General features: G+C 42.6%; 1 protein-coding gene across 8 annotated transcripts in view; it reads left to right on the forward strand.

Annotated features, from left to right (window-relative positions):
* STAU1 (staufen double-stranded RNA binding protein 1) overlaps nt 1-24529 on the forward strand; it is a 90611-nt gene that overhangs the window by 64359 nt on the left and 1723 nt on the right. For 6 of the 8 annotated variants that reach the window (XM_060033443.2, XM_060033446.2, XM_060033441.2 and 3 more), the window contains 8 exons: nt 1987-2085; nt 16010-16240; nt 17214-17357; nt 19602-19748; nt 21503-21578; nt 21803-22122; nt 22732-22854; nt 23629-23714. In XM_060033443.2, the coding sequence (XP_059889426.1) occupies nt 1987-2085; nt 16010-16240; nt 17214-17357; nt 19602-19748; nt 21503-21578; nt 21803-22122; nt 22732-22854; nt 23629-23714 (1226 nt within the window). The remainder of the gene's footprint in view (nt 1-1986; nt 2086-16009; nt 16241-17213; nt 17358-19601; nt 19749-21502; nt 21579-21802; nt 22123-22731; nt 22855-23628; nt 23715-24529) is intronic. The other 2 variants (XM_060033447.2, XM_060033440.2) reach the window with 1 other exon arrangement.

The raw sequence follows: 24529 nt of genomic DNA on the forward strand, positions 1-24529 counted from the left end.
TGGGTTGTCTTTGCTCTCTTAATTGTGTCCTTCAATGTACTGAAGTGTTTTTTGGTTTCTTTTTGTACAAAAGTTTTAAATTTTGAGTCTCAATTCATCTGTTGATTTTCTTTTTTTAAAAATTAATTAATTTGTTGGTTGTGTTTGGTCTGCGTTGCTGCGTGCGAGCTTTCTCTAGTTGCGGCGAGCGGGGGCTGCTGCTCTTCATTGCGGTGCACGGGGCTTCTCATTGCGGTGGCTTCTCTTGTCGCGGAGCATGGGCTCTAGGCATGTGGGCTCTAGAGCGCAGGCTCAGTAGTTGTGGCGCATGGGCTTAGTTGCTCTGCGGCATGTGGGCTCTTCCCGGACCCCGTGGGCTCGAACCCGTGTCCCCTGCATTGGCAGGCGGATTCTTAACCACTGTGCCACCGGGGAAGTCCTGTTGGTTTTCTTTTGTTGCCTATGCTTTTGGTGTCATATCCAAGAAATCATTCCCAAATCCAGTGTCATGAAGCTTTTCCCCTGTATTTTCTTCTAAAAGCTTTATACTCTTAGCCCTTATGCTTAGGTCTTTGATCCATTTTGAGTTAATTTGTGTATGTGGTATGAGGTAAGAGTCCAACTTCATTTTTGTGTGTGTGGTATCTGGTTTTCTCAGCACTATTGTTGAACATGCTTACTTTTTAAAATACAGTATTTTTTTTGTTGTTCTTGTTTAAACCTATTTAAAAAATAAATTTCAAACCAAACCTCTTTGGAACTCTAGCCTTCTAAGATACCTTGCTTGAACATTTCTGCCTTTAAGGATTCACTCATAAAAAGGCAGGCCCTCTTTCTCCTTATGATTTAAACAACAAGCATGAAAGTGTGTTTGGCTTAATAATTAATCACAGAAGTTGCTATGCAAACAGTTTCGACCAGGTAGTGAGTGAAGTGAAACCAGATTGGAAAGAAAACATTATCATCATGGAAGGAGAGAAAGAATTACAGTGTCTGGTTAAATTTACTTATACAGGATTATATCCTTAATTATATTAATTTTTTTTATTTAGAGTTTTCTTTCTTTTAATTATAGCTTGAAATATGGATCCTGTGTTAGGGTTAGGAGCTACCTGATAAACCTAAGGAAATGCACAACAAATCAAATCCTGGATGGTGCTACATCTGCCTATCCAGTGATTTCAGCCTTGGGTTCCTGTCATGTAGTTCTTATCTTGGAAATAGGATTTTACAAATTCTTTGACAGAAGAATCCCAGTAATAAGAAAAACACAGCTGTCTTGCCATGTTTTGGGGTCACTTTGCTATTACTGAACTTATCTCATTGCTTGTATTATCACTGCCACACAGTATAGACTCCATGTGGTCCGTGTGCACAGAGAAGATCTCTGCCCCTCTGTAGTCCCAGCCTGTGGAGGACTGTAAATGAACCTTGTTACAAAGCTGGAGTCAGCTTTTGTTCAAGGTTCTTTATTAGTCTGCACCTTGCATTTTTGCCAGCAGCAGTGAAGTATGAGACACGTGGCGGTTTTGTAATTGTTCCACTGCAACTTTTTTAAAAAAGTGGTTTCCAGGGATTTTTTTGTCCAAATAAGAAACCCACATACCTAGGTGGAGAGACTTACATTTGTCCTTGCCATGCCCCACACAGACTGTACTTGGACTTTTTCCAGAATGTGGCTTGCCAGTCCTTGAGGAGGCTTCGGGAGTCCCTCTCCCTGAGCGGCCGTGGCTCACTACAACGCGATTAGACTGATCCGTACCCAAAGGCCTGTTATGTGTGGACTGTTTATGTTGGATTTATGAGGTAGAAACTAGCCAAAGTTTGATAGGACACTTTTTTTTAACCTTTTAATTTCAGTGACACATGAAACACATGTGGCTCTGTTCACGGGGTTACTGCTGCATCTATAAAGCCTAGTTTCAGTGCTTTTAAGATTTATCATCACAGCTGGGATCTTGACCGCTTTAACAAGAGTTCACTACTAACCAATTATTCTTCCTTTAGGTGAACGGAAGAGAATCAGAAGAAGAAAATCTCAATAAATCTGAAATAAGTCAAGTGTTTGAGATTGCACTTAAACGGAACTTGCCTGTGAATTTTGAGGTAAGCTTATTTTACACATCTATTATACTGTTGGTGTTCATCATCGGAATTGTATTTTTCTTAAATAACATTGGAATGATAATCATATATATGTGAATCTTCAAATTTAAGATTCAAACTTTATTTATTTTTAAGTAATCATGTTTTATTAACAGAAGAATATACAAATTTTTTTTTTTTTTTGATGGTACGCGGGCCTCTCACTGCTGTGGCCTCTCCCGTTGCGGAGCACAGGCTCCGGACGCGTAGGCTCAGCGGCCATGGCTCACGGGCCTAGCATCTCCGCAGCATGTGGGATCTTCCCGGACTGGGGCACGAACCCGTGTCCCCTGCATCGGCAGGCGGACTCTCAACCATTGTGCCACCAGGGAAGCCCCCAATTTTTGTTTTTTTTTGAATTTTATTTATTTTTTTATATAGCAGGTTCTTATTAGTTATGCATTTTATACACATCAGTGTATAGATGTCAATCCCAGTCCCCCAATTCATCCCACCCCACCCACCCCACCCCTGCCGCTTTCCCCCCTTGGTGTCCATACGTTCTCTACATCTGTGTCTCAATTTCTGCCCTGCAAACCGGTTCATCTGTACCATTTTTCTAGGTTCCACATATATATGCATTAATATATGATATTTGTTCTTCTCTTTCTGATTTACTTCACTCTGTATGACAGTCTCTAGATCTATCCACGTCTCTACAAATGACCCAATTTCATTCCTTTTCATGGGAGAGTAATATTCCATTGTATATATGTACCACATCTTCTTAATCTATTCGTCTGTCAATGGGCATTTAGGTTGCTTCCGTGTAAATAGTGCTGCAGTGGGCATTGGGGTGCATGTGTCTTTTTGAATTAGGTTTTCTCTGGGTATATGCCCAGTAGTCGGATTGCTGGATCATATGGTAATTCTATTTTTAGTTTTTTAAGGAATCTCCATACTGTTCTCCATAGTGACTGTATCAATTTACATTCCCATCAACAGTGCAAGAGGGTTCCCTTTCTCCACACCCCAACAAAAACAACAACATTTGTTGTTTGTAGATTTTCTGATGATGCCCATTCTAACTGGTGTGAGGTGATACCTCATTGTAGTTTTGATTTGCATTTCCCTAATAATTAGTGATATTGAGCAGCTTTTCATGTGCTTCTTGGCCATCTGTATGTCTTCTTTGGAGAAATGTCTATTTAGGTCTTCTGCCCATTTTTGGACTGGGTTTGTTTTTTTAATATTGAGCTGCATGAGCTGTTTATATATTTTGGAGATTAATCCTTTGTCCGTTGATTTGTTTGCAAATATTTTCTCCCATTCTGAGGGTTGTCTTTTCGTCCTGTTTATGATTTCCTTTGCTGTGCAAAAGCTTTGAAGTTTCATTAAGTCCCATTTGTTTATTTTTGTTTTTATTTCCATTACTCTAGGAGGTGGATCAAAAAAGACCTTGCTGTGATTTATGTCAAAGAGTGTTCTTCCTATGTTTTCCTCTTAAGAGTTTTGTAGTGTCCGGTCTTACATTTAGGTCTTGAATCCATTTTGAGTTTATTTTTGTGTATTGTGTTAGGGAGTGTTCTAATTTCATTCTTTTACATGTAGTTGTCCAGTTTTCCCGGCATCACTTATTGAAGAGACTGTCTTTTCTCCATTGTATATCCTTGCCTCCTTTGTCATACATTAGTTGACCATAGGTGTGTGGGTTTATCTCTGGGCTTTCTATCCTGTTCCATTGATCTATGTTTCTGTTTTTGTGCCAGTACCATATTGTCTTGATTACTGTAGCTTTGTAGTATAAAGTCAGGGAGTCTGATTCCTCTAGTTCCGTTTTTTTTCCTCAAGACTGCTTTGGCTATTCGGGGTGTTTTGTGTCTCCATACAGATTTTAAGATTTTTTGTTCTAGTTCCATAAAAAAATGCCATTGGTAATTTGATAGGGATTACATTGAATCTGTAGATTGCTTTGGGTACTATAGTCATTTTCACAATATTGATTCTTCCAACCAAGAGCATGGTATATCTCTCCGTCTGTTGGTGTCATCTTTAATTTCTTTCATCAGTGTCTTATAGTTTTCTGCATACAGGTCTTTTGTCTCCCTAGGTAGGTTTATTCCTAGGTATTTTAATCTTTTTTTTGCAGTGGTAAGTGGGAGTGTTTCCTTAATTTCTCTTTCAGATTTCTCATCATTAGTGTATAGGAATGCAAGAGATTTCTGTGCATTAATTTTGTATCCTGCAACTTTACCAAATTCATTGATTAGCTCTAGTAGTTTTCTGGTGGCATCTTTAGGATTCTTTATGTATAGTATCATGTCATCTGCAAACAGTGACAGTTTTACTTCTTCTTTTCCAATTTGTATTTCTTTTATTTCTTTTTCTTCTCTGTTTGCCGTGGCTAGGACTTCCAAAACTATGTTGAATAATAGTGGTGAGAGTGGATGTCCTTGTCTTGTTCCTGATCTTAGAGGAAATGCTTTCAGTTTTTCACCACTGAGAATGATGTTTGCTGTGGGTTTGTCATATATGGCCTTTATTATGTTGAGGTAGGTTCCCTCTATGTCCACTTTCTGCAGAGTTTTTTTTTTTTTTTTTTTTTTTTTGTGGTACGTGGACCTCTCACTGTTGTGGCCTCTCCCATTGCGGAGCACAGGCTCCAGACGTGCAGGCTCAGCGGCCATGGCTCACGGGCCCAGCTGCTCTGCGGCATATGGAATCTTCCCGGACCAGGGCACGAACCCGTGTACCCTGCATCAGCAGGCGGACTCTCAACCACTGCGCCACCAGGGAATCCCGAGAGTTTTTATCATAAATGGGTGTTGAATTTTGTCGAAAGCTTTTTCTGCATCTATTGAGATGATCGTATGGTTTTTCTTCTTCAGTTTGTTAATATGGTGTATCACATGGATTGATCTGCATATATTGAAGAATCCTTGCATCCCTGGGATAAATCCCACTGGTGTATGATCCTTTTAATGTGTTGTTGGATTCTGTTTGCAAGTATTTTGTTGAGGATTTTTGCATCTATATTCATCAGTGATATTGGTCTGTAATTTTCTTTTTTTGTAGTATCTGTGTCTGGTTTTCGTATCAGGGTGATCATGGCCTCATAGAATCAGTTTGGGAGTGTTCCTTCCTCTGCCAATTTTTTGGAAGAGTTTGAGAAGGATGGGTGTTAGCTCTTCTCTAAATGTTTGATAGAATTCACCTGTGAAGCCACCCGGTCCTGGACTTTTGTTTGTTGGAAGATTTTTAATCACAGTTTCAGTTTCATTACTTGTGATTGGTTTGTTCATATTTTCTATTTCTTCCTGGTTCAGTCTTGGAAGGTTATACCTTTCTAAGAATTTGTCCATTTCTTCCAGGTTGTCCATTTTATTGGACAACTCTATGGACAACTCTATTGTCCATAGAGTTGCTTGTAGTAGTCTCTTAGGATGCTTTGTATTTCTGCAGTGTCTGTCGTAACTTCTCCTTTTTCATTTCTAATTTTATTGATTTGAGTCCTCTCCCTCTTTTTCTTGATGAGTCTGGCTAATGGTTTATCAATTTTATCTTCTCAAAGAACCAGCTTTTAGTTTTATTGATCTTTGCTATTGTTTTCTTTGTTTCTATTTCATTTATTTCTGCTCTGATCTTTATGATTTCTTTCCTTTTGCTAACTTTGGATTTTGTTTGTTCTTCTTTCTCAAGTTCCTTTAAGTGTAAGGTTAGATTGTTTATTTGAGATTTTTCTTGTTTCTTGAGGTAGGCTTGTAGAGCTATAAACTTCCCTCTTAGAACTGCTTTTGCTGCATCCCATAGGTTTTGGATTGTTGTGTTTTTGTTGTCATTTGTCTCTAGGTACTTTTTGATTTCCTCTTTGATTTCTTCAGTGATCTCTTGGTTATTTAGTAACGTATTGTTTACCCTCCATGTGTTTGTGTTTTTTACGTTTTTTTCCCTGTAATTCATTTCTAATCTCATAGCGTTGTGGTCGGAACAGATGCTTGATATGCTTGATTTCTATTTTCTTAAATTTACTGTGGCTTGATTTGTGACCCAAGATGTGATCTATCCTGGAGAGTGTTCCATGTGCACTTGAGAAGAAAGTGTAACCTGCTGTTTTTGGATGGAATGTCCTATAAATATAAATTAAATCCATCTGGTCTGTTGTGTCATTTAAACCTTCTGTTTCCTTATTTTTTTCATTTTGGATGATCTGTCCATTGCTGTAAGTGAGGTGTTAAAAGTCCCCCACTATTATTGTGTTACTGTTGATTTCCTCTTTTATAGCTGTTAGCAGTTGCCTTATGTATTGAGGTGCTCCTAGGTTGGGTGCATATATATTTATCATTGTTATCTCTTCTTCTTGGATTGATCCCTTGATCATTATGTAGTGTCCTTCCTTGTCTCTTGTAACATTCTTTATTTTAAAGTCTATTTTATCTGAGAGTATTTTATTGCTACTCCAGCTTTCTTTTGATTTCCATTTGCATGGAATATCTTTTTCCATCCCCTCACTTTCAGTCTGTATGTGTCCCTAGGTCTGAAGTGGGTCTCTTGCAGACAGCATATATATGGGTCTTGTTTTTGTATCCATTCAGCAAGCCTGTGTCTTTCGGTTGGAGCATTTAATCTATTCACGTTTAAGGTAATTATCGATATGTATGTTCCTATGACCATTTTCTTAATTGTCTTGGGTTTGTTTTTGTAGGTCCTTCTCTTCTCTTGTGTTTCCCACTTAGAGAAGTTCCTTTGGCATTTGTAGAGCTGGTTTGGTGGTGCTGAATTCTCTTAGCTTTTGCTTGTCTGTAAAGCTTTTGATTTTTCCATCGAAGATTCAAACTTTATATTTATTTAGCAAAGCAGTATTTATTCCTAGGGCAGCCATGGATCTCTAGGCGGTCCACAGCTGGCCTCTGTAGGTCCATTAACCTCCTAAAATGGTCTGAAGGGGATCCTTTTGTTGTTCACGTGTGTTTTCTTCTGGCAGGAGGGTCCGTTGGTTTCATAAGATTCTCAAAAGCATCTGCTACCCTCCAAATATTAAGAATCTCCTTAAATGGTCCCTAAAAATGTCAGAGTAATTGTTAAAAAGACATAAGTTTTGTCATTGCCCAGTGTGTGCCTCCCAGTTCACCCATTTAATAACCTCATTTGTTGTTGGAGACTTTGTGGCCTAAAGACAACAATTAATGATTGTTAGTTCAAAATGGAAAATAAAGTACATTTAGTATGTGTTTCTTTCAAAGACACAGTGAGTCCAAATAGGTTAGGCAGGTAAGGGGGAATTTTTTTTAAAGTTTCCATAATTTTCAAAAATTCTTTGCAAATTCTTTCTTTTGATTTCTGTGCTTGGTTATGCAAGGTTGTGTTTTAATAGATTTCTTTATCAACTATTTGATCTTTCAAAGTTATAAAGAGTATAGGTTTAGTCTTCCAAAGAGCTTTAAAACTCAACGTATTTGTTACTTCAGGCAAATGTAATTTGAGGTGGGACATCTGCTTAAAACAATTTTAAGTGGTTCATTAACTTCTTTTGGCCTATTTCTTTTTTAAAAAGCCTACCTGGGGCTTCCCTGGTGGCGCAGTGGTTGAGAGTCCGCCTGCCGATGCAGGGGACATGGGTTCGTGCCCCGGTCCGGGAAGGTCCCACATGACGCGGAGCAGCTGGGCCCGTGAGCCATGGCTGCTGAGCCTGTGCGTCCAGAGCCTGTGCTCCGCAACGGGAGAGGCCACAACAGTGAGAGGCCCGCGTACCGCAAAAAAAAAAGTCTACCTGAAGTTTATTGTCCTGTAAAATACTTTAATTGTGTAGTTAGGTGATCCCCAAATTTCATGTCTGACTCTCATGAAATATATGCCTTCTTCTATTATGTGCTAGTGCCCTAAACTGGCTCCTGAGTTCAGTCCTTATGCCATCAGCTGAGTGATGGTGATGGTGATTTCTGACCTCCAAACTCATCTGTTGCCATGAGGCACAGGTGGGGGTAGAGAGTGGCACTTGGCTCACAGGGCCATCCCACACCCCCCCCACACCCATCCCTGCCCCTTCCTGGCAGGCAGGATCAGTTTATATTGTCCCCTTTCCAGAGTGCAGTGCACCAGATGGCTCTCGGGCTGGCATCGTACCTGGCCCTACATCCCTTCCAGCCTTTCTGCCTCTGTTCTGGGTGGGAGATGGTGGCTGGGGAGGCAGTGAGACAGGGGACACACAGAATAATAGGGGTAGTTGTTGAGTGGGAACTAGGTGGGAGCTTCACCCGGAGAAGCCTCATGGTCTCCCTGGGAACCTGTTTTGGGAAAGGGAAGAAATGCTTCTTTCCCTCCTGCTGAGGGATTAGTGTGGCACAAGAATGGATGTTTAAAGATTGGAGGGAGGGGTACAAAGATTGTGGGAATGGGAGATGCCTGGCTTCTCGGGTCACCTAGGGGTTACAGAGGTGACTGCTGGGGCCAGGGCCCTAGATCCTTGTGAAGCTTGGCACCTGCCCACACCAATTGCTGCTTTGCCTGAGAGTCACAGAGCTTTCTGGACCTTAGTGAGGGATTGCCATTTTATATTTTTGCTCTTTGGGATTTGGGGACCAGATTGCTTCTGTCCTGCCTATACTTCTGTTTAGGTTTTAGATTTGGCTTTCATACTTCTGTTCAGGAATATGTAACACTTAGCAGGGTATTGTCAGGTAGTCACAAAAGAAATTGTGGGAGTGCCCTGTGGTGGTGAATATCTCTTGAAGTAATAATTTAAAACGTGACAGTTTGTGTGTAGGTAGTGTCATTGAGTTTGTTAATATGAGTGCTTATATTAAATAGCTCTCACATATCAAAAGTTCATATTAGCTTCCATTATTAGGTTGAGCAAAGCTTTTATTTTTTCCCCACAGTTCTGTCTCTGGCACCTGGAAGATTCCCTTGCCTATATTGGATGCTCAGGAAATATTTATTGAATAAATGAATAGAATAGTTTTTTTTTTTTTTTTTTATTTTGACAGATAGCAAGATACGTCATGTTGGAAACTGAGTTAAGTGTGCAATAGAGAATACAGGAGCCGTTCATACAGCTTTTCAGAAAAATGTATACAGCTAGATTTTTGATAAAATACATAGTTTTAGTTAGAAAATGTTACGGTGCTGGTTGATATAGTTACTGGGAGGCAGTTGTGACTTGATCCCACTAAATACATTCTAGGTTAAATTGCAGATGTAGATTGGTGGGATTATGATGTGAGCAGACAATGAAAATGGTTGCTGAGGGACCAGGATGGACTGTGAATCTGAAGTGAGCCATCAGGGTGGCTACCCTTACTTTTCAAGTCTCATCTGAGGATGCGGAGAGCACTGTTCAAGGAGGGAGCATTTGGCATATAGGCTGTCAGTGTGGGAGGGCATCCCGGAGGCTCTCTTTTTTTTTTTTTTGCGGTACGCGGGCCTCTCACTGTTGTGGCCTCTCCCGTTGCGGAGCACAGGCTCCGGACGCGCAGGCTCAGCGGCCATGGCTCACGGACCCAGCCGCTCTGCGGCATGTGGGATCTTCCCGGACCAGGGCACGAACCCGTGTCCCCTGCATCGGCAGGCGTACTCTCAACCACTGCGCCACCAGAAAAGCCCCCTGGGGGGCTCTCTAAGATCAGTCTGCAAGCGCCTATGCGAGCGGGGCTCTTCCCAACAAACCTCTTCCTTTGTAGGGCAGTGAGGCCGCTCTCTGAGATGCCTCCCTTTCTCACCTTTGAGCACAGCACAGCCAGTTCTTGGGCTCACACAGATTTCTTGGGCTCACACAGATTTCCTAGCCATCCTTCCAACTTTTTATTTTGAAACATTTCAAACCAATGGAAAAGTTGCAAGCGTAGGACAGTGAATGTATCCTTCACATCGATTCACCAGTGGTTAACATTTTAGCACATTTGCTTTTTTCTTCTCTGTAAATGTACATATTTTTCTATTTTTCATTCTGCTGACTCATTTGAGAGCAAGTGGCAGACATCATGCCCTTTGACTCCTAATATTTCAGTATGTGTCTCTTAAGAACAAGGACATTATCTTAAAATAACTATAATCTGATTGTCAATACAGGAAATTTAGCATTGCTGTAATACTGTTACCTAATATACATCCTAGATTCACATATTGCCACTTGTCCCCATGATGTCCTTTAGAGAAAGTATTTTCCTGGTCTTGAGTCTGGTACAGGATCACACATTGTGTTTAGCTGATGCATCTCTTTAGTCTCCTTTAATGTGTAACAGTTCCTCAGCGTTTTTTTGGTTTTTTTTGTCTTTTATGATATTGGTTTGTTTTGTTTTTCAACATCTTTATGGAGTATAATTGCTTTACAATGTTATGTTAGTTTCTTTTTTTTTTCCAGCATCTTTATTGGAGTATAATTGCTTTACAATGGTGTGTTAGTTTCTGCTTTATAACAAAGTGAATCAGTTACACATATACATATGTTCCCATATCTCTTCCCTCTTGCATCTCCCTCCCTCCCAGCCTCCCTATCCCACCCCTCTAGGTGGTCACAAAGCACCGAGCTGATCTCCCTGTACTATGCGGCTGCTTCCCACTAGCAATCTAGTTTGGTAGTGTATATATGTCCATGCCACTCTCTCGCTTTGTCACAGCTTACCCTTCCCCCTCCCCGTATCCTCAAGTCCATTCTCTAGTAGGTCTGTGTCTTTATTCCCGTCTTGCCCCTAGGTTCTTTATGACCTTTTTTTTCCCCCTTAGATTCCATATATATGTGTTAGCATACGGTATTTGTTTTTCTCTTTCTGACTTACTTCACTCTGTATGACAGACTCTAGGTCCATCCACCTCACTACAAATAACTCAATTTCGTTTCTTTTTGTGGCTGAGTAATATTTCATTGTATATATGTGCCACATCTTCTTTATCCATTCATCTGTGGATGGACATTTAGGTTGCTTGCATGTCCTGGCTATTGTAAATAGAGCTTCAATGAACATTTTGGTACATGACTCTTTTTGAATTATGGTTTTCTCAGGGTATATGTCCAGTAGTAGGATTGCTGGGTCGTATGGTAGTTCTATTTGTAGTGTTTTAAGGAACCTCCATACTGTTCTCCATAGTGGCTGTATCAATTTACATTCCCACCAACAGTGCAAGAGGGTTCCCTTTTCTCCATACCCTCTCCAGCATTTATTGTTTGTAGATTTTTTGATGATGGCCATTCTGACCTGTGTGAGATGATACCTCATTGTAGTTTTGATTTGCATTTCTCTAATGATTAATGATGTTGAGCATTCTTTCATGTGTTTGTTGGCAATCTGTATATATGATATTGGTATTTTTAAAAGTCAGTTATTTTGTAGAATGGCCCTCAATTTGGGTTTGTCAGATTGTTTCCTCAGGATTAGTTTCGGGTTGTGCGTTTTTTGGCAGGGAACACTACAGAAGTAATGTTGGTTCTCAGCAGCACATGATGTCATTTTATCCGAGTGTTAGTGATGTTAGTTTCACTGCCTACACCAGATGTGTGCCACTCTGTGGAGACTTCCTTTCCCTTTATAGTTAATCCATAACCTATGGGGAGATGCTTGAAGGCTATGCCCTTACAGAGTTCCCCAGTGTTTCTAGCAGTCATTTATAATTCTTCCCGGCACCAGTTATTACTGTGGTGGATGTCAAACATTGATTTTCTGCATGTCCAAAGAAAATCTCCTCCTGCCTTATATTATATTAATTTATATTAGTATAGATGCATTCAAAGTGTTACTCCATTATTGTTGCTAATCATTTTGATGTTCAACTTGCCATTCAGACTAGCTCCTGTATCCTTTGATATGCCTCTATCAGCTTTTCTTGGGGGGGTGCGGGGGGCGGGGGGCTGTGCAGTCCGATTCCTTGAGGTATAATTTACATAAAGTAAAATTCATCCTATTTAAGTATGTAATTTGATGTGTTTTGATGGTATGGTTGTATAACTATCACCACAATTAAGATAAAGAACATCTTTCACCCCATAAAGTTTCCCCCGTGTCCCCTTGCAGTCAATCCCTTCCCTCCATCCTCAGCCTTGGGCAACCATTGATCTGATGTCTGTCCCTACAGTTTTGCTTATTTTCAAAATATTACGTACATGGAATTAGAGAATTTATTGCCTTTTTTTTTTTTTTCCCTTTTGGGCTTTCCCTTTATCTATTTATTTAACGGGATGGGTAATAACATTTTGAGAAGCCTGGAGGGAGCACATAAAAATATAAAGCCATCTTAGAAAACACAACCCAGACATGACCTTTCCATAATTGTAAATCATGATAACAAAGGCCAAAGTTCCTTGTACGGTTCCTTCCCTCAGGCCTCTCACCTTTTAACAAATGGCCAACCAGATACAGTGTGTTCGGTGTTGTCCATTTGGAAGTTTGTGATCTTTCCAGATTGCAAGATTACAAATCTACTGGCAAGAGTATATTGCCTTTTGTGTGGCTTTTTAACTTAACATAATGCAGATTTTGAGTCCCTATGTTATATGTATCAATAGTTCATTTCTTTTTATTTCTGAATAATGTTCCATTGTATGGATGTACCACAACTTATTCATGCATTTACCAGTTGAAGAACATTTTCTTTTTTTTCTTAATTAAAAAAATTTTTTTAAAAATTTTTGGCGGGCGTCCCTGGTGGCGCAGTGGTTAAGAGTCCGCCTGCCAATGCAGGGGACGCGGGTTCGTGCCCCGGTCTGGGAAGATCCCACGTGCCGCGGAGCGGCTGGGCCCATGAGCCATGGCTAATGAGCCTGCGCGTCCGGAGCCTGTGCTCCGCAACGGGAGAGGCCACAACAGTGAGAGGCCCGCGTACCGCAAAAAAAAAGAAAAAAAATTTTTGGCTGCATTGGGTCTTCAGTGCTGCGCGGGCTTTCTCTACTTGCAGTGGGCTTACTCTTCATTGCGGTGTGAGGGCTTCTCATTGCAGTGGCTTTGCTTGTTGCGGAGCATGGGCTCCAGGTGCGTGGACTTCAGTAGTTGCAGCGTGTAGGCTCAGTAGTTGTGGCACACGGGCTTAGTTGCTCTGTGGCATGTGGGATCTTCCCGGACCAGGGCTCAAACCTGTGTCCCCTGCATTGGCAGGCGGATTCTTAACTACTACGCCACCAGGGAAGTCCAAGTTTAAGTTATCTTTGCAGTTCTTTTTATCTTTACACTGAATGTGTATATTCAGAGCATTGTTTTCCTAAGTTGCTTGGATTATTTTTTTCCCTATGCTAACAGTCTATTACACAGTAATGTATGTATCTTAAGTGCACAGCCCATTAAATTTTAACATGTGTAAAAACCCATGATTCACACTACCCAGATAAAGATACAGAACATTATCATAACCTCCGTAAGTCCCTGTGCTCCTTTCCAGCCAGAAGAAGCTGCTTTCTGTAATCACTATAGATTTTGTTTTCTGTGTTCTTAGACTTCATATAAATAAAAAGATGTAATGTGACTTACTTCACTCTGTATGACAGACTCTAGGTCCATCCACCTAACTACATATAGTTCAATTTCATTTCTTTTTATGGCTGAGTAATATTCTATTGTATATATGTGCCACATCTTCGTTACCCATTCATCTGTTGATGGACACTTAGGTTGCTTCCATGTCCTGGCTATTGTAAATAGAGCTGCAGTGAACATTGTGGTACATGTCTCTTTTTGAATTATGGTTTTCTCAGGGTATATGCCCAGTAGTGGGATTGCTGGGTCATATGGAAGTCAGAAAGAGAAAACAAATACAGTATGTTAACACATATGTATGGAATCTTAAAAAAAAACAAAACAAAACTGGTTCTTATGAACCTAGGGGCAGGACAGGAATAAAGATGCAGACGTAGAGAATGGACTTGAGGACACCAGGAGGGGGAAGGGTAAGCTGGGATGAAGTGAGAGAGTAGCATTGACATATATACACTACCAAACGTAAAATAGATAGCTAGTGGGAAGCAGCTGCATAGCACAGGGAGATCAGCTCGGTGCTTTGTGACCACCTAGAGGGGTGGTATAGGGAGGGTGGGAGGGAGATGCAAGAGGGAGGGGATATGGGGATATATGTATACGTATAGCCGATTCACTTTGTTATACAGCAGAAACTAACACAACATTGTAAAGCAATTATACTCCAATAAAGATGTTAAATAAAAAAAGATATAATATGGATTGTTGGGTCGAGTTTCTTATCCTTAACAGAATGCTTTTAAGTCTTATCCATGTGTATCAGTAGTTTAATGCTGAGTGGTATTCCAGTGTATGAATATAAAACTCTTAATTTATCCATTGTCCTATTGATAGATATTGGATAGTTGGGAACCATTATAAATAGGGTTGATAAGTCTTCTTGGGTACATGTGCACTCAGAATTGCTAAGTCAAAGGGTAGGTGTTTATAAAAATTCTCAAAACTATTTCCCAAAGTGATTGTACCAATTTACACTCCCACCACTTGTTCCACATCCTTGCCAAAAGTACCTGTTGAAGTATCTTTTTAATTGAATATTTGTCTTTTTATTATTGACTTGTAGGAATTCTTTAAATATTCTGGATATAATTCCTTTGTTTGGTACATATATTGCAAATATTCTCTCCCATTCTATGAGTTCCCTTTTTAAATTTTTAAATGTTGTCTTTTGATGAGCAGTTTTTAATTTTGAGGACTTCTAATTTGTGTTTTTTGTGTTCAAGAATTCTTTGCCAACCTCATGTTCATGAAGTTTTCTCCTGTGTTTTCTGCTGAAAGCTTTATAGTTTTAGCTTTCGTGTTTGGGTCTGTGTTCTAGCTTCAGTTAATTTTTGTTTTTGGTTGAGTTTAGGGTCTTGGTTCAGTTTTTTCCCCATGTGGATATCTAGTTGCTCCAATGTCATTATAAAAAAAAGACTTTGGATTTGCTTTGGTGTGTTTGCCAGAAATCAAGACCGTCTATGTGCAGGTCTGTTTCTACATTCTTTTCTGTTTTATTGATCTTTTGGTTTATCCTTAAACAATGCCATGATGTTGTAGATGCTGTAACTTCACAGAAAGTCTTGAAATCTGGCAGTGTAAGTCTGCTAACTCAGTTGTTCTTTTCAAGGGTATCTTGGCTCATGTAGGTTGGATTTGATTTTTATTTTCCTTCTGTGTGATTATGTAATCACTTTAATTACAGTTAGGTTTCATGTTCATATTTTAGTATTTTCCCCCATCTCTGTTGACTTATTCTTATATATTTAATATGTGTTATACTAAATGGTTCCAAGAGTCAAAGCTACACAAAAAGATATATTCAGAAGTGTCATCTCGTCCCCTTTCTACCCCATTCCCTCCCATCTGCTGTAGGAAACTGATTCCATTGGTTTCTGCTTTATCCTTCCTGAGTTTCTTTTTGCAAAAATAAGCATATAAACACACACACTTGTGTGTCTATTTATATGTGTGTGTATATGTATACATAGATTTAACACCCCCCCCACCCTTTGTACACTCTTTTGCAGTTTGCTTTTTTCAGTTACTGTGTACTGGGGATCACTTTATGTGCTTGGAGATTTTCTTATTCCTTTTTACAGCTGTAGAGCAGCCAGTATTTAATAAGCTCAATCTTGGCTGGCAGCTCAGAGCAAATATTAAACTTGACCTCTGTGTGCTGCATTTATTTCTGGGCTTTGCTGGGCCAGTTTCCTTTCTGCCGTTTTCAGGGGAGCTCACTACATTCAGGACAGTCTGTGACCCTGGGTGGGCGGGAGTAGAAAATGTTTCCCTATTCCATGTCTGTTTTGGACTCATCAGACCTGAGAACATTAACAAGTTTGGGGGAAGAAAAAGAAATGGGAAGAGAAAGCATTCAGGATTATCAGTGTTTACACTCCCTTCATTTAATGGGTCTTGTCCTCAATTCCCCTTTTCCTGTGTTTCGTGTGAAGTAGTGTGCTAACCAGTGTGCCGTGCAGCTGGTAATGAGTGCCTGTCACGCTTTCACTCAGTCTTTCCCTCTAAAACAGGTTGCCCGGGAGAGTGGCCCACCCCACATGAAGAGCTTTGTGACCAGGGTGTCGGTTGGGGAGTTTGTGGGGGAAGGTGAAGGGAAGAGCAAGAAGATTTCAAAGAAAAATGCTGCTATAGCTGTTCTTGAGGAGCTGAAGAAGTTGCCGCCCCTGCCTACAGTTGAGCGAGTGAAGCCCAGAATCAAAAAGAAAACAAAATGCATAGTCAGGGTAAGGACTTTTCTGAATGAAGAGGGCGTTTTCATTGCCCAAAGGCAGCTGGGGGGTTAGAAGGCTGGTGAAGGAGGTCGGGAGCTGGCAGGCACAGGCCCGGCCTTGGAGAGCCTTTACAGGGGCCACCTTGGGTTGCTCCACAGGAGTCCCAGGTTAGGCAACGACAGGGACACTGTGCTGGCTTCAGTGGAGGCCTCCGCAGGCGGCCACGCCCGTCTGGGTGCGGTCACAGTGAGAAGCTGTGTGTTGGCAGCCGCGCTGCCAGTCTGCGGGGAGAACAGTTAAATTGTGCTGCCTCCGTCTCATTGCCCACTGCGCGGTTCTGAACGCGCGGGATACTCCTGGGCGGGGAGATGTCTGGGGCAGGCGTAGGCGTCAGACGTATACACCTTCTTCTTATTTTTGAGTCACGTTAAAGAACCTATCAAAAATTATACTCTCTCTCACCCACCCAAAGAAGGGACAGGGGTCCATTCGGGGACAGTTATGAACACCAGGATCCGTTCTGATTGTCAGTATCGTTTCATGTTGTATCAAAATCCAAGTTTTTCTCACACACAAGTTAGCATATGGTTTCTGGATTTTGAGTCATTGTTAAGAAAGCTGGGAACCCATCCTTATAATGTAGACTTTTGGAAAGTTTTAGAAAGAATTTGTTATGTTTTTTCTACCTCTTCATTTACTGTCATATGTTGACATTTATTGTTCAAAAGCAGATGTTACAGTGATGCTTGCCTACTCGTATGAATGGTGATGTTGGTTTGCTAAGAAGACCTTAAAATCACCTCAGAGCGATCATAGAAAATCATTAGGCATCTTTCAATTAAAGAAAGGTTTAAAAAAGATCTGATTAATTCTGAGCCGTTAGAACAACATAGAAGTAATCAACTGTCATGTCCTTGTCTCTGAATTGGCAAGGTCCTTACTGTGACTAACATGGCACATGGTTTCTACATTCATTGTTCCTCAGCTACAAAGCAGCCCGGAGTACGGCCAGGGGATGAACCCGATTAGCAGACTGGCCCAGATCCAGCAGGCAAAAAAGGAGAAGGAGCCAGAGTACCTCCTCCTCACTGAGCGAGGCCTCCCGCGCCGCAGGGAGTTTGTGATGCAGGTGGGTCAGCCGGCTTGTGGGCGGCCCTTCTCTGACCGCCTCCTGTCTCAGGGCCTGAGGTAGTCCAGCGGCCGGACACCTCTCCCCAGGAGGCCAGGTCCAGTGGGCACTCCCTGCCGCCAGATGTCACTGTTATTAGACCATGTTGCCTGCACTAATCTGATGCCTTAAAACGTGCTTGTCTGCACAGCACGCATGCTGCTGTATCAACAGGTAGGAGCCTGGACTCACTGCGCCTGTTTAGAGGAGTGGGGGAATCATGGGTAACTTTTTTCTTTGTTACTTCTTGAAAGTTACTATTGTTCTTCTCAGAAGCTTTATGAATTATAGAAAGGGTCTGCTTCTCCTGATCCTTCTGTAGAGCCTGGAGTTCGGGGATTGGGTTCACGCCTCAGATTTGTACAGAGCGTTTCTCCATGCACTCAGCTTATTAAACAGTTATTCACACGGGCAGCTGAATGTTTTTTTTGTTTTTTTTTTTTTGCGGTATGCGGGTCTCTCACTGTTGTGGCCTCTCCCATTGTGGAGCACAGGCTCCGGACGCGCAGGCTCAGCGGCCATGGCTCACGGGCCCAGCAGCTCCGCGGCATGTGGGATCTTCCCGGACCGGGGCACGAACCCGTGTCCCCTGCATTGGCAGGTGGACTCTCAACCACTGCGCCACCAGGGAAGCCCTGAATGTTTGATTTGAATTTAATAGTGTTTTCTGGTGAAAAACAGAATACTTCACTCTGCATAGCAGTTTACAGCTTATATTTTTATTTTTTATTTATTTATTTATTTTTTTGCGGTGTGCGGGCGTCTCACTGTTGTGGCCTCTCCCGTTGTGGAGCACGGGCTCCGGACGCGCAGGCTTAGCGGCCATGGCTCACGGGCCCAGCCGCTCCGCGGCATGTGGGATCCTCCCCGACCGGGGCACGAACCCGCGTCTGCTGCATCGGCAGGCGGACTCTCAACCACTGCGCCACCAGGGAAGCCCAGTTTACAGCTTATAAAGCACCATCAGTTAGCCTGGTGTGTTTCACCTCTGCAGTCAGAGGGCAGGAAGAGTAATGACCCTTCCATGTACAAGAGAAAATTGCAGTTTGTTGAGAGGCTCAGTAATTTGCCTAGGATCAAACGGCTGGTAGATGCCCGGTTGGGATTCAACCTCAGGCCCCTCTTCACAGGCCAGGGAGGGTTTCCTTGACTCTTTCGTGACGGGGCTTCTGGTTTTGGTCTGCGGTCAAGACCAGCTTGGAAGGGGATGGTAAGCAGTGATGTGTGCTGGAGTATGTGTAACAGCCAACTCTTAGGGAAAGGCAGTGTGTGTGGAGACTATACGCGTATATGCACACGTATTATATGTACATATGTGTATATTATAAATTTTACTGATAGGAAGGAAGTGTAGCATACAATTTACAAAAAATATGTAATACTCTTGTAAATTTCATACATCTGTGTGACAGTCACCAATAGCAGCGTTACAGAATGAGACTCGTGTGAATTCTTTATTCCCCTCAGGTTCAGCAAGGAGGTTTGCGTCTGTCATTGTTGAATGACTGTGGTACGAGCATGAGGACTGGTTGATATTTTTATTTACATCAACAACAAAGACATGTCAGAACTTCACTCATTTAAACAATATGAATGGCTTCTTTGCTGAATCAGATAATACTTTTCCAAGACTGGAAGTTTCAGTTTTTTCTATTAGTTACGTCATGGCTGCAGACTTGACAACAAATTTAAAGATTAATCTGCGTTATTAACCTTTTCTCCATCACTTAAGCTTAAGAATAGACAATCAACAGTATAACTTAATCCTTGATAAGTAGTTGCAGATCTCTGTGGCGTAAGTACCCTCACTGTGGCCATTTTCTGTCTGAGTTGGAAAGAGATGTGTAGCTGCACATTGACACCATACACATACACGTGTGAAGAATCTCAAAAGCATAGACAGTTGTAAACTGGAGTCCAGTTAGGAAGTGATGAATTTGAGGTATTCATTCCCTCTGTTTGTTAAAATAATTTGTTTAATTATAAGCTTATATACTTTAGTGTTTAATAATAGCTACCTTTAACAGCCACCTCTCCAAATTCCTCAGGATTTCATAATGGGCTCTCACAGGCTGGTCCAAGCCAGCCCCAGGGCACCACTGTTAAGCCATCCATCTTCTGACCATTCTGGGTTCTTTTCAGTTCCTGACCAGTCTTTATTCTAAAGGGTTAAGCCCTGATCTGAGTTCTGCCTTCTTTATGCAGGTGAAGGTGGGAAACCACACTGCAGAAGGATCAGGCACCAATAAGAAGGTGGCCAAACGCAATGCAGCCGAGAACATGCTGGAAATCCTTGGTTTCAAAGTCCCACAGGCTCAGCCCACCAAACCAGCCCTCAAATCAGAGGAGAAGGTGACTGCTCAGGGCTCTGTGTCCTTGCTCTCTAACTGCAAGATGACCTTCTCACCTCAGGACTCTGACTCCTCCAGGGCTAAGCTTCAGGGCAAGGCTTCATCCTCCTGGCAGTAAAGCAGCCCGGCTGAGCAGGGTCCTAGCATTTGGTTCATTATAATGTGGTCAGAAGGGGAGTTGCATGTCCATGGCTCCAAGCATGGTGCTGGGTTAAGTCGTTACTGTTTCAGTATCTTTGTGGTCTGGGATGCTTGGTGGAGGGCAGCTTGCTCCTCTCCTTTTGTGGGATGACGGGTAATTAATTGGACTTGAAATTAATGTGTGTGTGATTTTGTCATTTGTGCTCTTAGAGTGAGTCCTGCATAAAAGACTCATCAGCCTTAGGCTTTTGTTAGTTGTGGAACACGCTTGGGACACTGAGACAGTGTGATGATAGAGTCAGGGCCAGATCCATAGTTTCGATTGGGGATTTCTTTCTCTTTGTGAATTGAACATTAGACAAAAATGATCCCATATTGAAAATTGCACTTCTGCCAAGGTTGGTAAGCAGTACCCTCAGTGAAAGCCTTGGCCGACCTTGTTTCCAGTCACTGGATGGTCCTTTCAGGATAAACTTGAAAACACCAGGACTGATTCAGTCATGTCTGTCAGCAGAGAGAAATGGCAGCAGCTGTGGCCACATAGTCAATAACTGGGATCCCAAACACTCATCAGAGAATCTGTAGAGATCCTGGACTTGGCTTTGGGGGTTTTCATTCCAGAATCTTACAGAGCATCATAGGCAGCTTTGTCTCCTCAGAAGAGAGACCTTTGTGTTCGGCAATTTTTTTTTTTTTTTTTTTTTTTTGCAGTACGCGGGCCTCTCACCGCTGCGGCCTCTCCCGTTGCGGAGCACAGGCTTTGGACGCGCAGGCCCAGCGGCCATGGCTTACGGGCCCAGCCGCCCCACGGCATGTGGGGTCTTCCCGGACCGGGGCACGAACCCGCATCCCCTGCATCGGCAGGCGGACTCCCAACCACTGCGCCACCAGGGAAGCCCCAAAATTTTTATCTAGTAACATTTTCCCCCTACATTTGTTATCTTTGGTTATGTCATTTTATCTTTTAGTGGGACATGTGCTCCAGGAAATATTCTTTGTTTATTTAATTATTTAGCATCAACCTAAAAGTTTTTTTTTTTTTTTTTTTTTTTTTTTTTGCGGTACGCGGGCCTCTCACTGTTACGGCCTCTCCCGTTGCGGAGCACAGGCTCCGGACGCGCAGGCTCAGCGGCCGTGGCTCACGGGCCCAGCCGCTCCGCGGCATGTGAGATCTTCCCGGACTGAGGTACTAACCCGCGTCCCCTGCATCGGCAGGCGGACTCTCAACCACTGCACCACCAGGGAAGCCCCCAAAAGTTTCTTTCTTGGTCAGCTCTATCAATCTAACATCTTCAGGGTCCTTCTGGTTAAACGTTCCCCTCTCGTGAGCACAGAACAGAGGCCCCATCCCTTAGATGCTGTTCGTGGACAGGCTGACGTGGCTGAGAGTGTGCTTTGGGAGAAAGCAGGGGGCTCTGCTGTGGGCACATTGGCGGCACAAGCAGACCAGTGGTGGGGCCTTGGGAGAGGGCCTTTCTGCCAGTGCCCTCATCGTTTAAAAGTTTATAAAACTAAGATTAGGGCTGGTTGGAGTTTGTTTAGTTTTGGACAGAAGGAACTAATTTTTCAACAGTTTGATTGATGCTCATGGCCTTTTTTTTGTTTTTTTTTAAGACACCCATAAAGAAACCAGGGGATGGAAGAAAAGTAACGTTTTTTGAACCTGGCTCTGGGGATGAAAATGGGACTAGTAAGTGTGAAGTTAATATTGTCTTGGTCTGACTGTGATTCTGGGCTTTGCATGGTTCCTGGTAATAGCAGGAACCTAGGTAATGAGTTAGTGGTCAGTGCTTGGTTCTGCATTATGCCTGTGCTGTTGTGTGTGCTGGGGTGGGGGGCAGCGTGGGGTTTTACAGCATCTCTCCACGCGGCGTGCGTGGACTTGGGTTGATTTGTCTGCTTGTCCATCCCCAGGCCATAAAGAGGATGAGTTCAGGATGCCTTATCTTAGTCATCAGCAGCTGCCTGCTGGAATTCTTCCCATGGTGCCCGAGGTCGCCCAGGCCGTAGGAGTCAGTCAAGGGCATCACACCAGAGAGTTCAGCAGGGTAGCCCCGAACCCTGCCAAGGCCACGGTAACTGCCATGATAGCCCGAGAATTGTTGTATGGGGGCACCTCGCCTACAGCCGAGACCGTTTTAAAGAATAACATCTCTTCAGGCCACGCACCCCATGGACCTCTCACGAGACCCTCAGAGCAGTTGGACTATCTTTCCAGAGTCCAGGGATTCCAGGTAACTGTTGGGTCTGAGCTGTGTGGTCTGTACCTCAGTGCGGTCATCTCTGGTTTCTCTCAGTACTAAGTAACTTGTTTTTTTAAGTCAAGTTCTTTGTCTCGGGGGATGGTTGGGGGAAGCATGGTAAAGAGTGGTCCTGAGGAAGGGAGGAGGCACGGGAAGTATTAGAACCCTGGATGGTAAGAGAATATCCTCAACCTTTGGTAATTTTTAAAAATCTAGGCCAACCGTAATGACAAGGCCTCGAATCCAGTGGGAGTTACAAAGTTAGACTTCAGTGAGAACAGATTCACGTGCTGGCCCTTTTTCTACCTGCTAGGAAAGGACATGGCTTCTTCCAGACCAGGGTTTCTGAGTAGACATTTAGGTTCCTGGAGGATTCTGGAAGCTGGGGCCCTGGCATCCTGCCTGCAGCCCTCAGTGCCCCTTAGCCGCAGACCCCACTGTGAGTCTCTTGTGCCTGTTGAGCAGGAGTTGGTGTAGACAAGTCAGGCTGAGACCAGGGAGAGGTGTCACCTCTGTTCACTGGGCCCAGAGCCGCAGCCCTGTGCCGGGCTCATACTCCCCGCCTTCCTGTCCTTGCCTCAGTTTTCTTTTCCCCTTTAGGTTGAATACAAAGACTTCCCCAAAAACAACAAGAACGAATTCGTATCTCTCATCAATTGCTCCTCTCAGCCGCCCCTGATCAGCCATGGTATCGGAAAGGATGTGGAGTCCTGCCACGATATGGTACGTTACCCCCCGCGGCTCGTTGCTGGCCTCAGAAAGACAGGAAAAGGATTCTCCTGCAGACTTCGAGAACAGTTGATTGTTCTACAGGGTTCATATTTCTGAGGACTTTTCTTAGGTTACTGGCTTGATTTCTCATTCTGTTGATCAGAACTCATGGGCTTTGGCCAACCCCTCTCCTCTCTTCCCTTGCTGACCTGAGAGGTGGACTTGGGTCCTGGAACGCATCCAGATACTGTATTCAGTTCATGTCTGACCAGAACAAGGAATTGCATGCCCACGTTCTGGCAACTTAGAAAGCCCCTTGTTTTGGTGTTCTGTTCAGATGAAATTATTATTGTAAGAAATACTAAAATGAAGAAAAGGAATTGATTAAATTAATTGACATAAACTGTGGTATATTCACCTCATGTAATATAATGTGCCCATCATATTAATGTCACCGAGGGTAATGTATTCTAATTCTAACATGGAAACATGATAAGGTTTTATTTTAAAGCGGGATGTAAAATTTGTAGAGTCTGGTGACCACAGGTTAAAAATGTTAGAAGGCAATATGTAATAAAATTAACAGAGGTTGTGATTCAGTGAGGTAACCATGGATAACATTTTTTAATTTATATTTTTAATTAAAAATTCAAACATGAAAGGGTTATTTAGTGGGACCACTTGTTTTGTTGGGCAGTAGGACAAGCCCTCGACTCGCTATTCAGTGTCGTATACTGTGGTCCTGAGCGGTGGCCGTGGTTTGACTTCCCTTTTCATTCCTGCTAGGCTGCACTGAACATTTTAAAGTTGCTGTCTGAGTTGGACCAACAAAATACAGAGATGCCAAGAACAGGAAATGGACCAATGTCTGTGTGAGTGAGCTGATCTACATGGAAAGGCAGTTCTGTTCCTCATTTGCATTAAATTCAAATTGTCTGCTCAAGTTAGTAGTGAAATACTTGTCTTAGTCACTTTCTGTCCCTTTGCCCTGAAAGGTTTCCAAGTTTTGGGCAGAGAGCTCTACTTCTTTTTAATTTGTTTGTTTTGTTTTTTTCATTTATTTATTTATTTATTTTTGGCTGTGTTGGGTCTCCGTTTCTGTGAGAGGGCTTTCTCTAGTCACAGCGAGTGGGGGCCACTCTTCATCGCGGCGCACAGGCCTCTCAGTGTCGCGGCCTCTCTTGTTGCAGAGCACAGGCTCCAGACACGCAGGCTCAGTAGTTGTAGCTCACGGGCCTAGCTGCTCCACGGCATGTGGGATCTTCCCAGACTGGGGCTCGAATCCGTGTCCCTTGGGTTGGCAGGCAGATTCTCAACCACTGCGCCACCAGGGAAGCCCTTTTTTTTTTTTAAGCTTTCACTTTTTTTTTTTTTTTTTTAAGCTTTCAATCGGTAATACATTCACATGGTGCAAAAGTCAAAATTATTTTAAAAGGTGTCCACAGTGATACGTCTTGCCCCTCATGCAGTCCTCATCCATACCATTCTCTTCACCCCACCCAGAGATCACATTTGTATTAGTTTCTTGTGTACCTTTCCTGTATGTTTCTTTATGCAGATACATTTATTTCCTTATTTTCTTCCTTTTCCTCCTAGAGATAACATACTACATACCCATTCTCTTCTTTGCTGTTTTCACTTGCTGGTGTATTCTGGGAAGACCTTAATCCAGTTATCATAAACTGGG

This window comes from Delphinus delphis, chromosome 15 (assembly GCF_949987515.2).
Source record: "Delphinus delphis chromosome 15, mDelDel1.2, whole genome shotgun sequence".
NCBI lineage: Eukaryota > Metazoa > Chordata > Mammalia > Artiodactyla > Delphinidae > Delphinus > Delphinus delphis.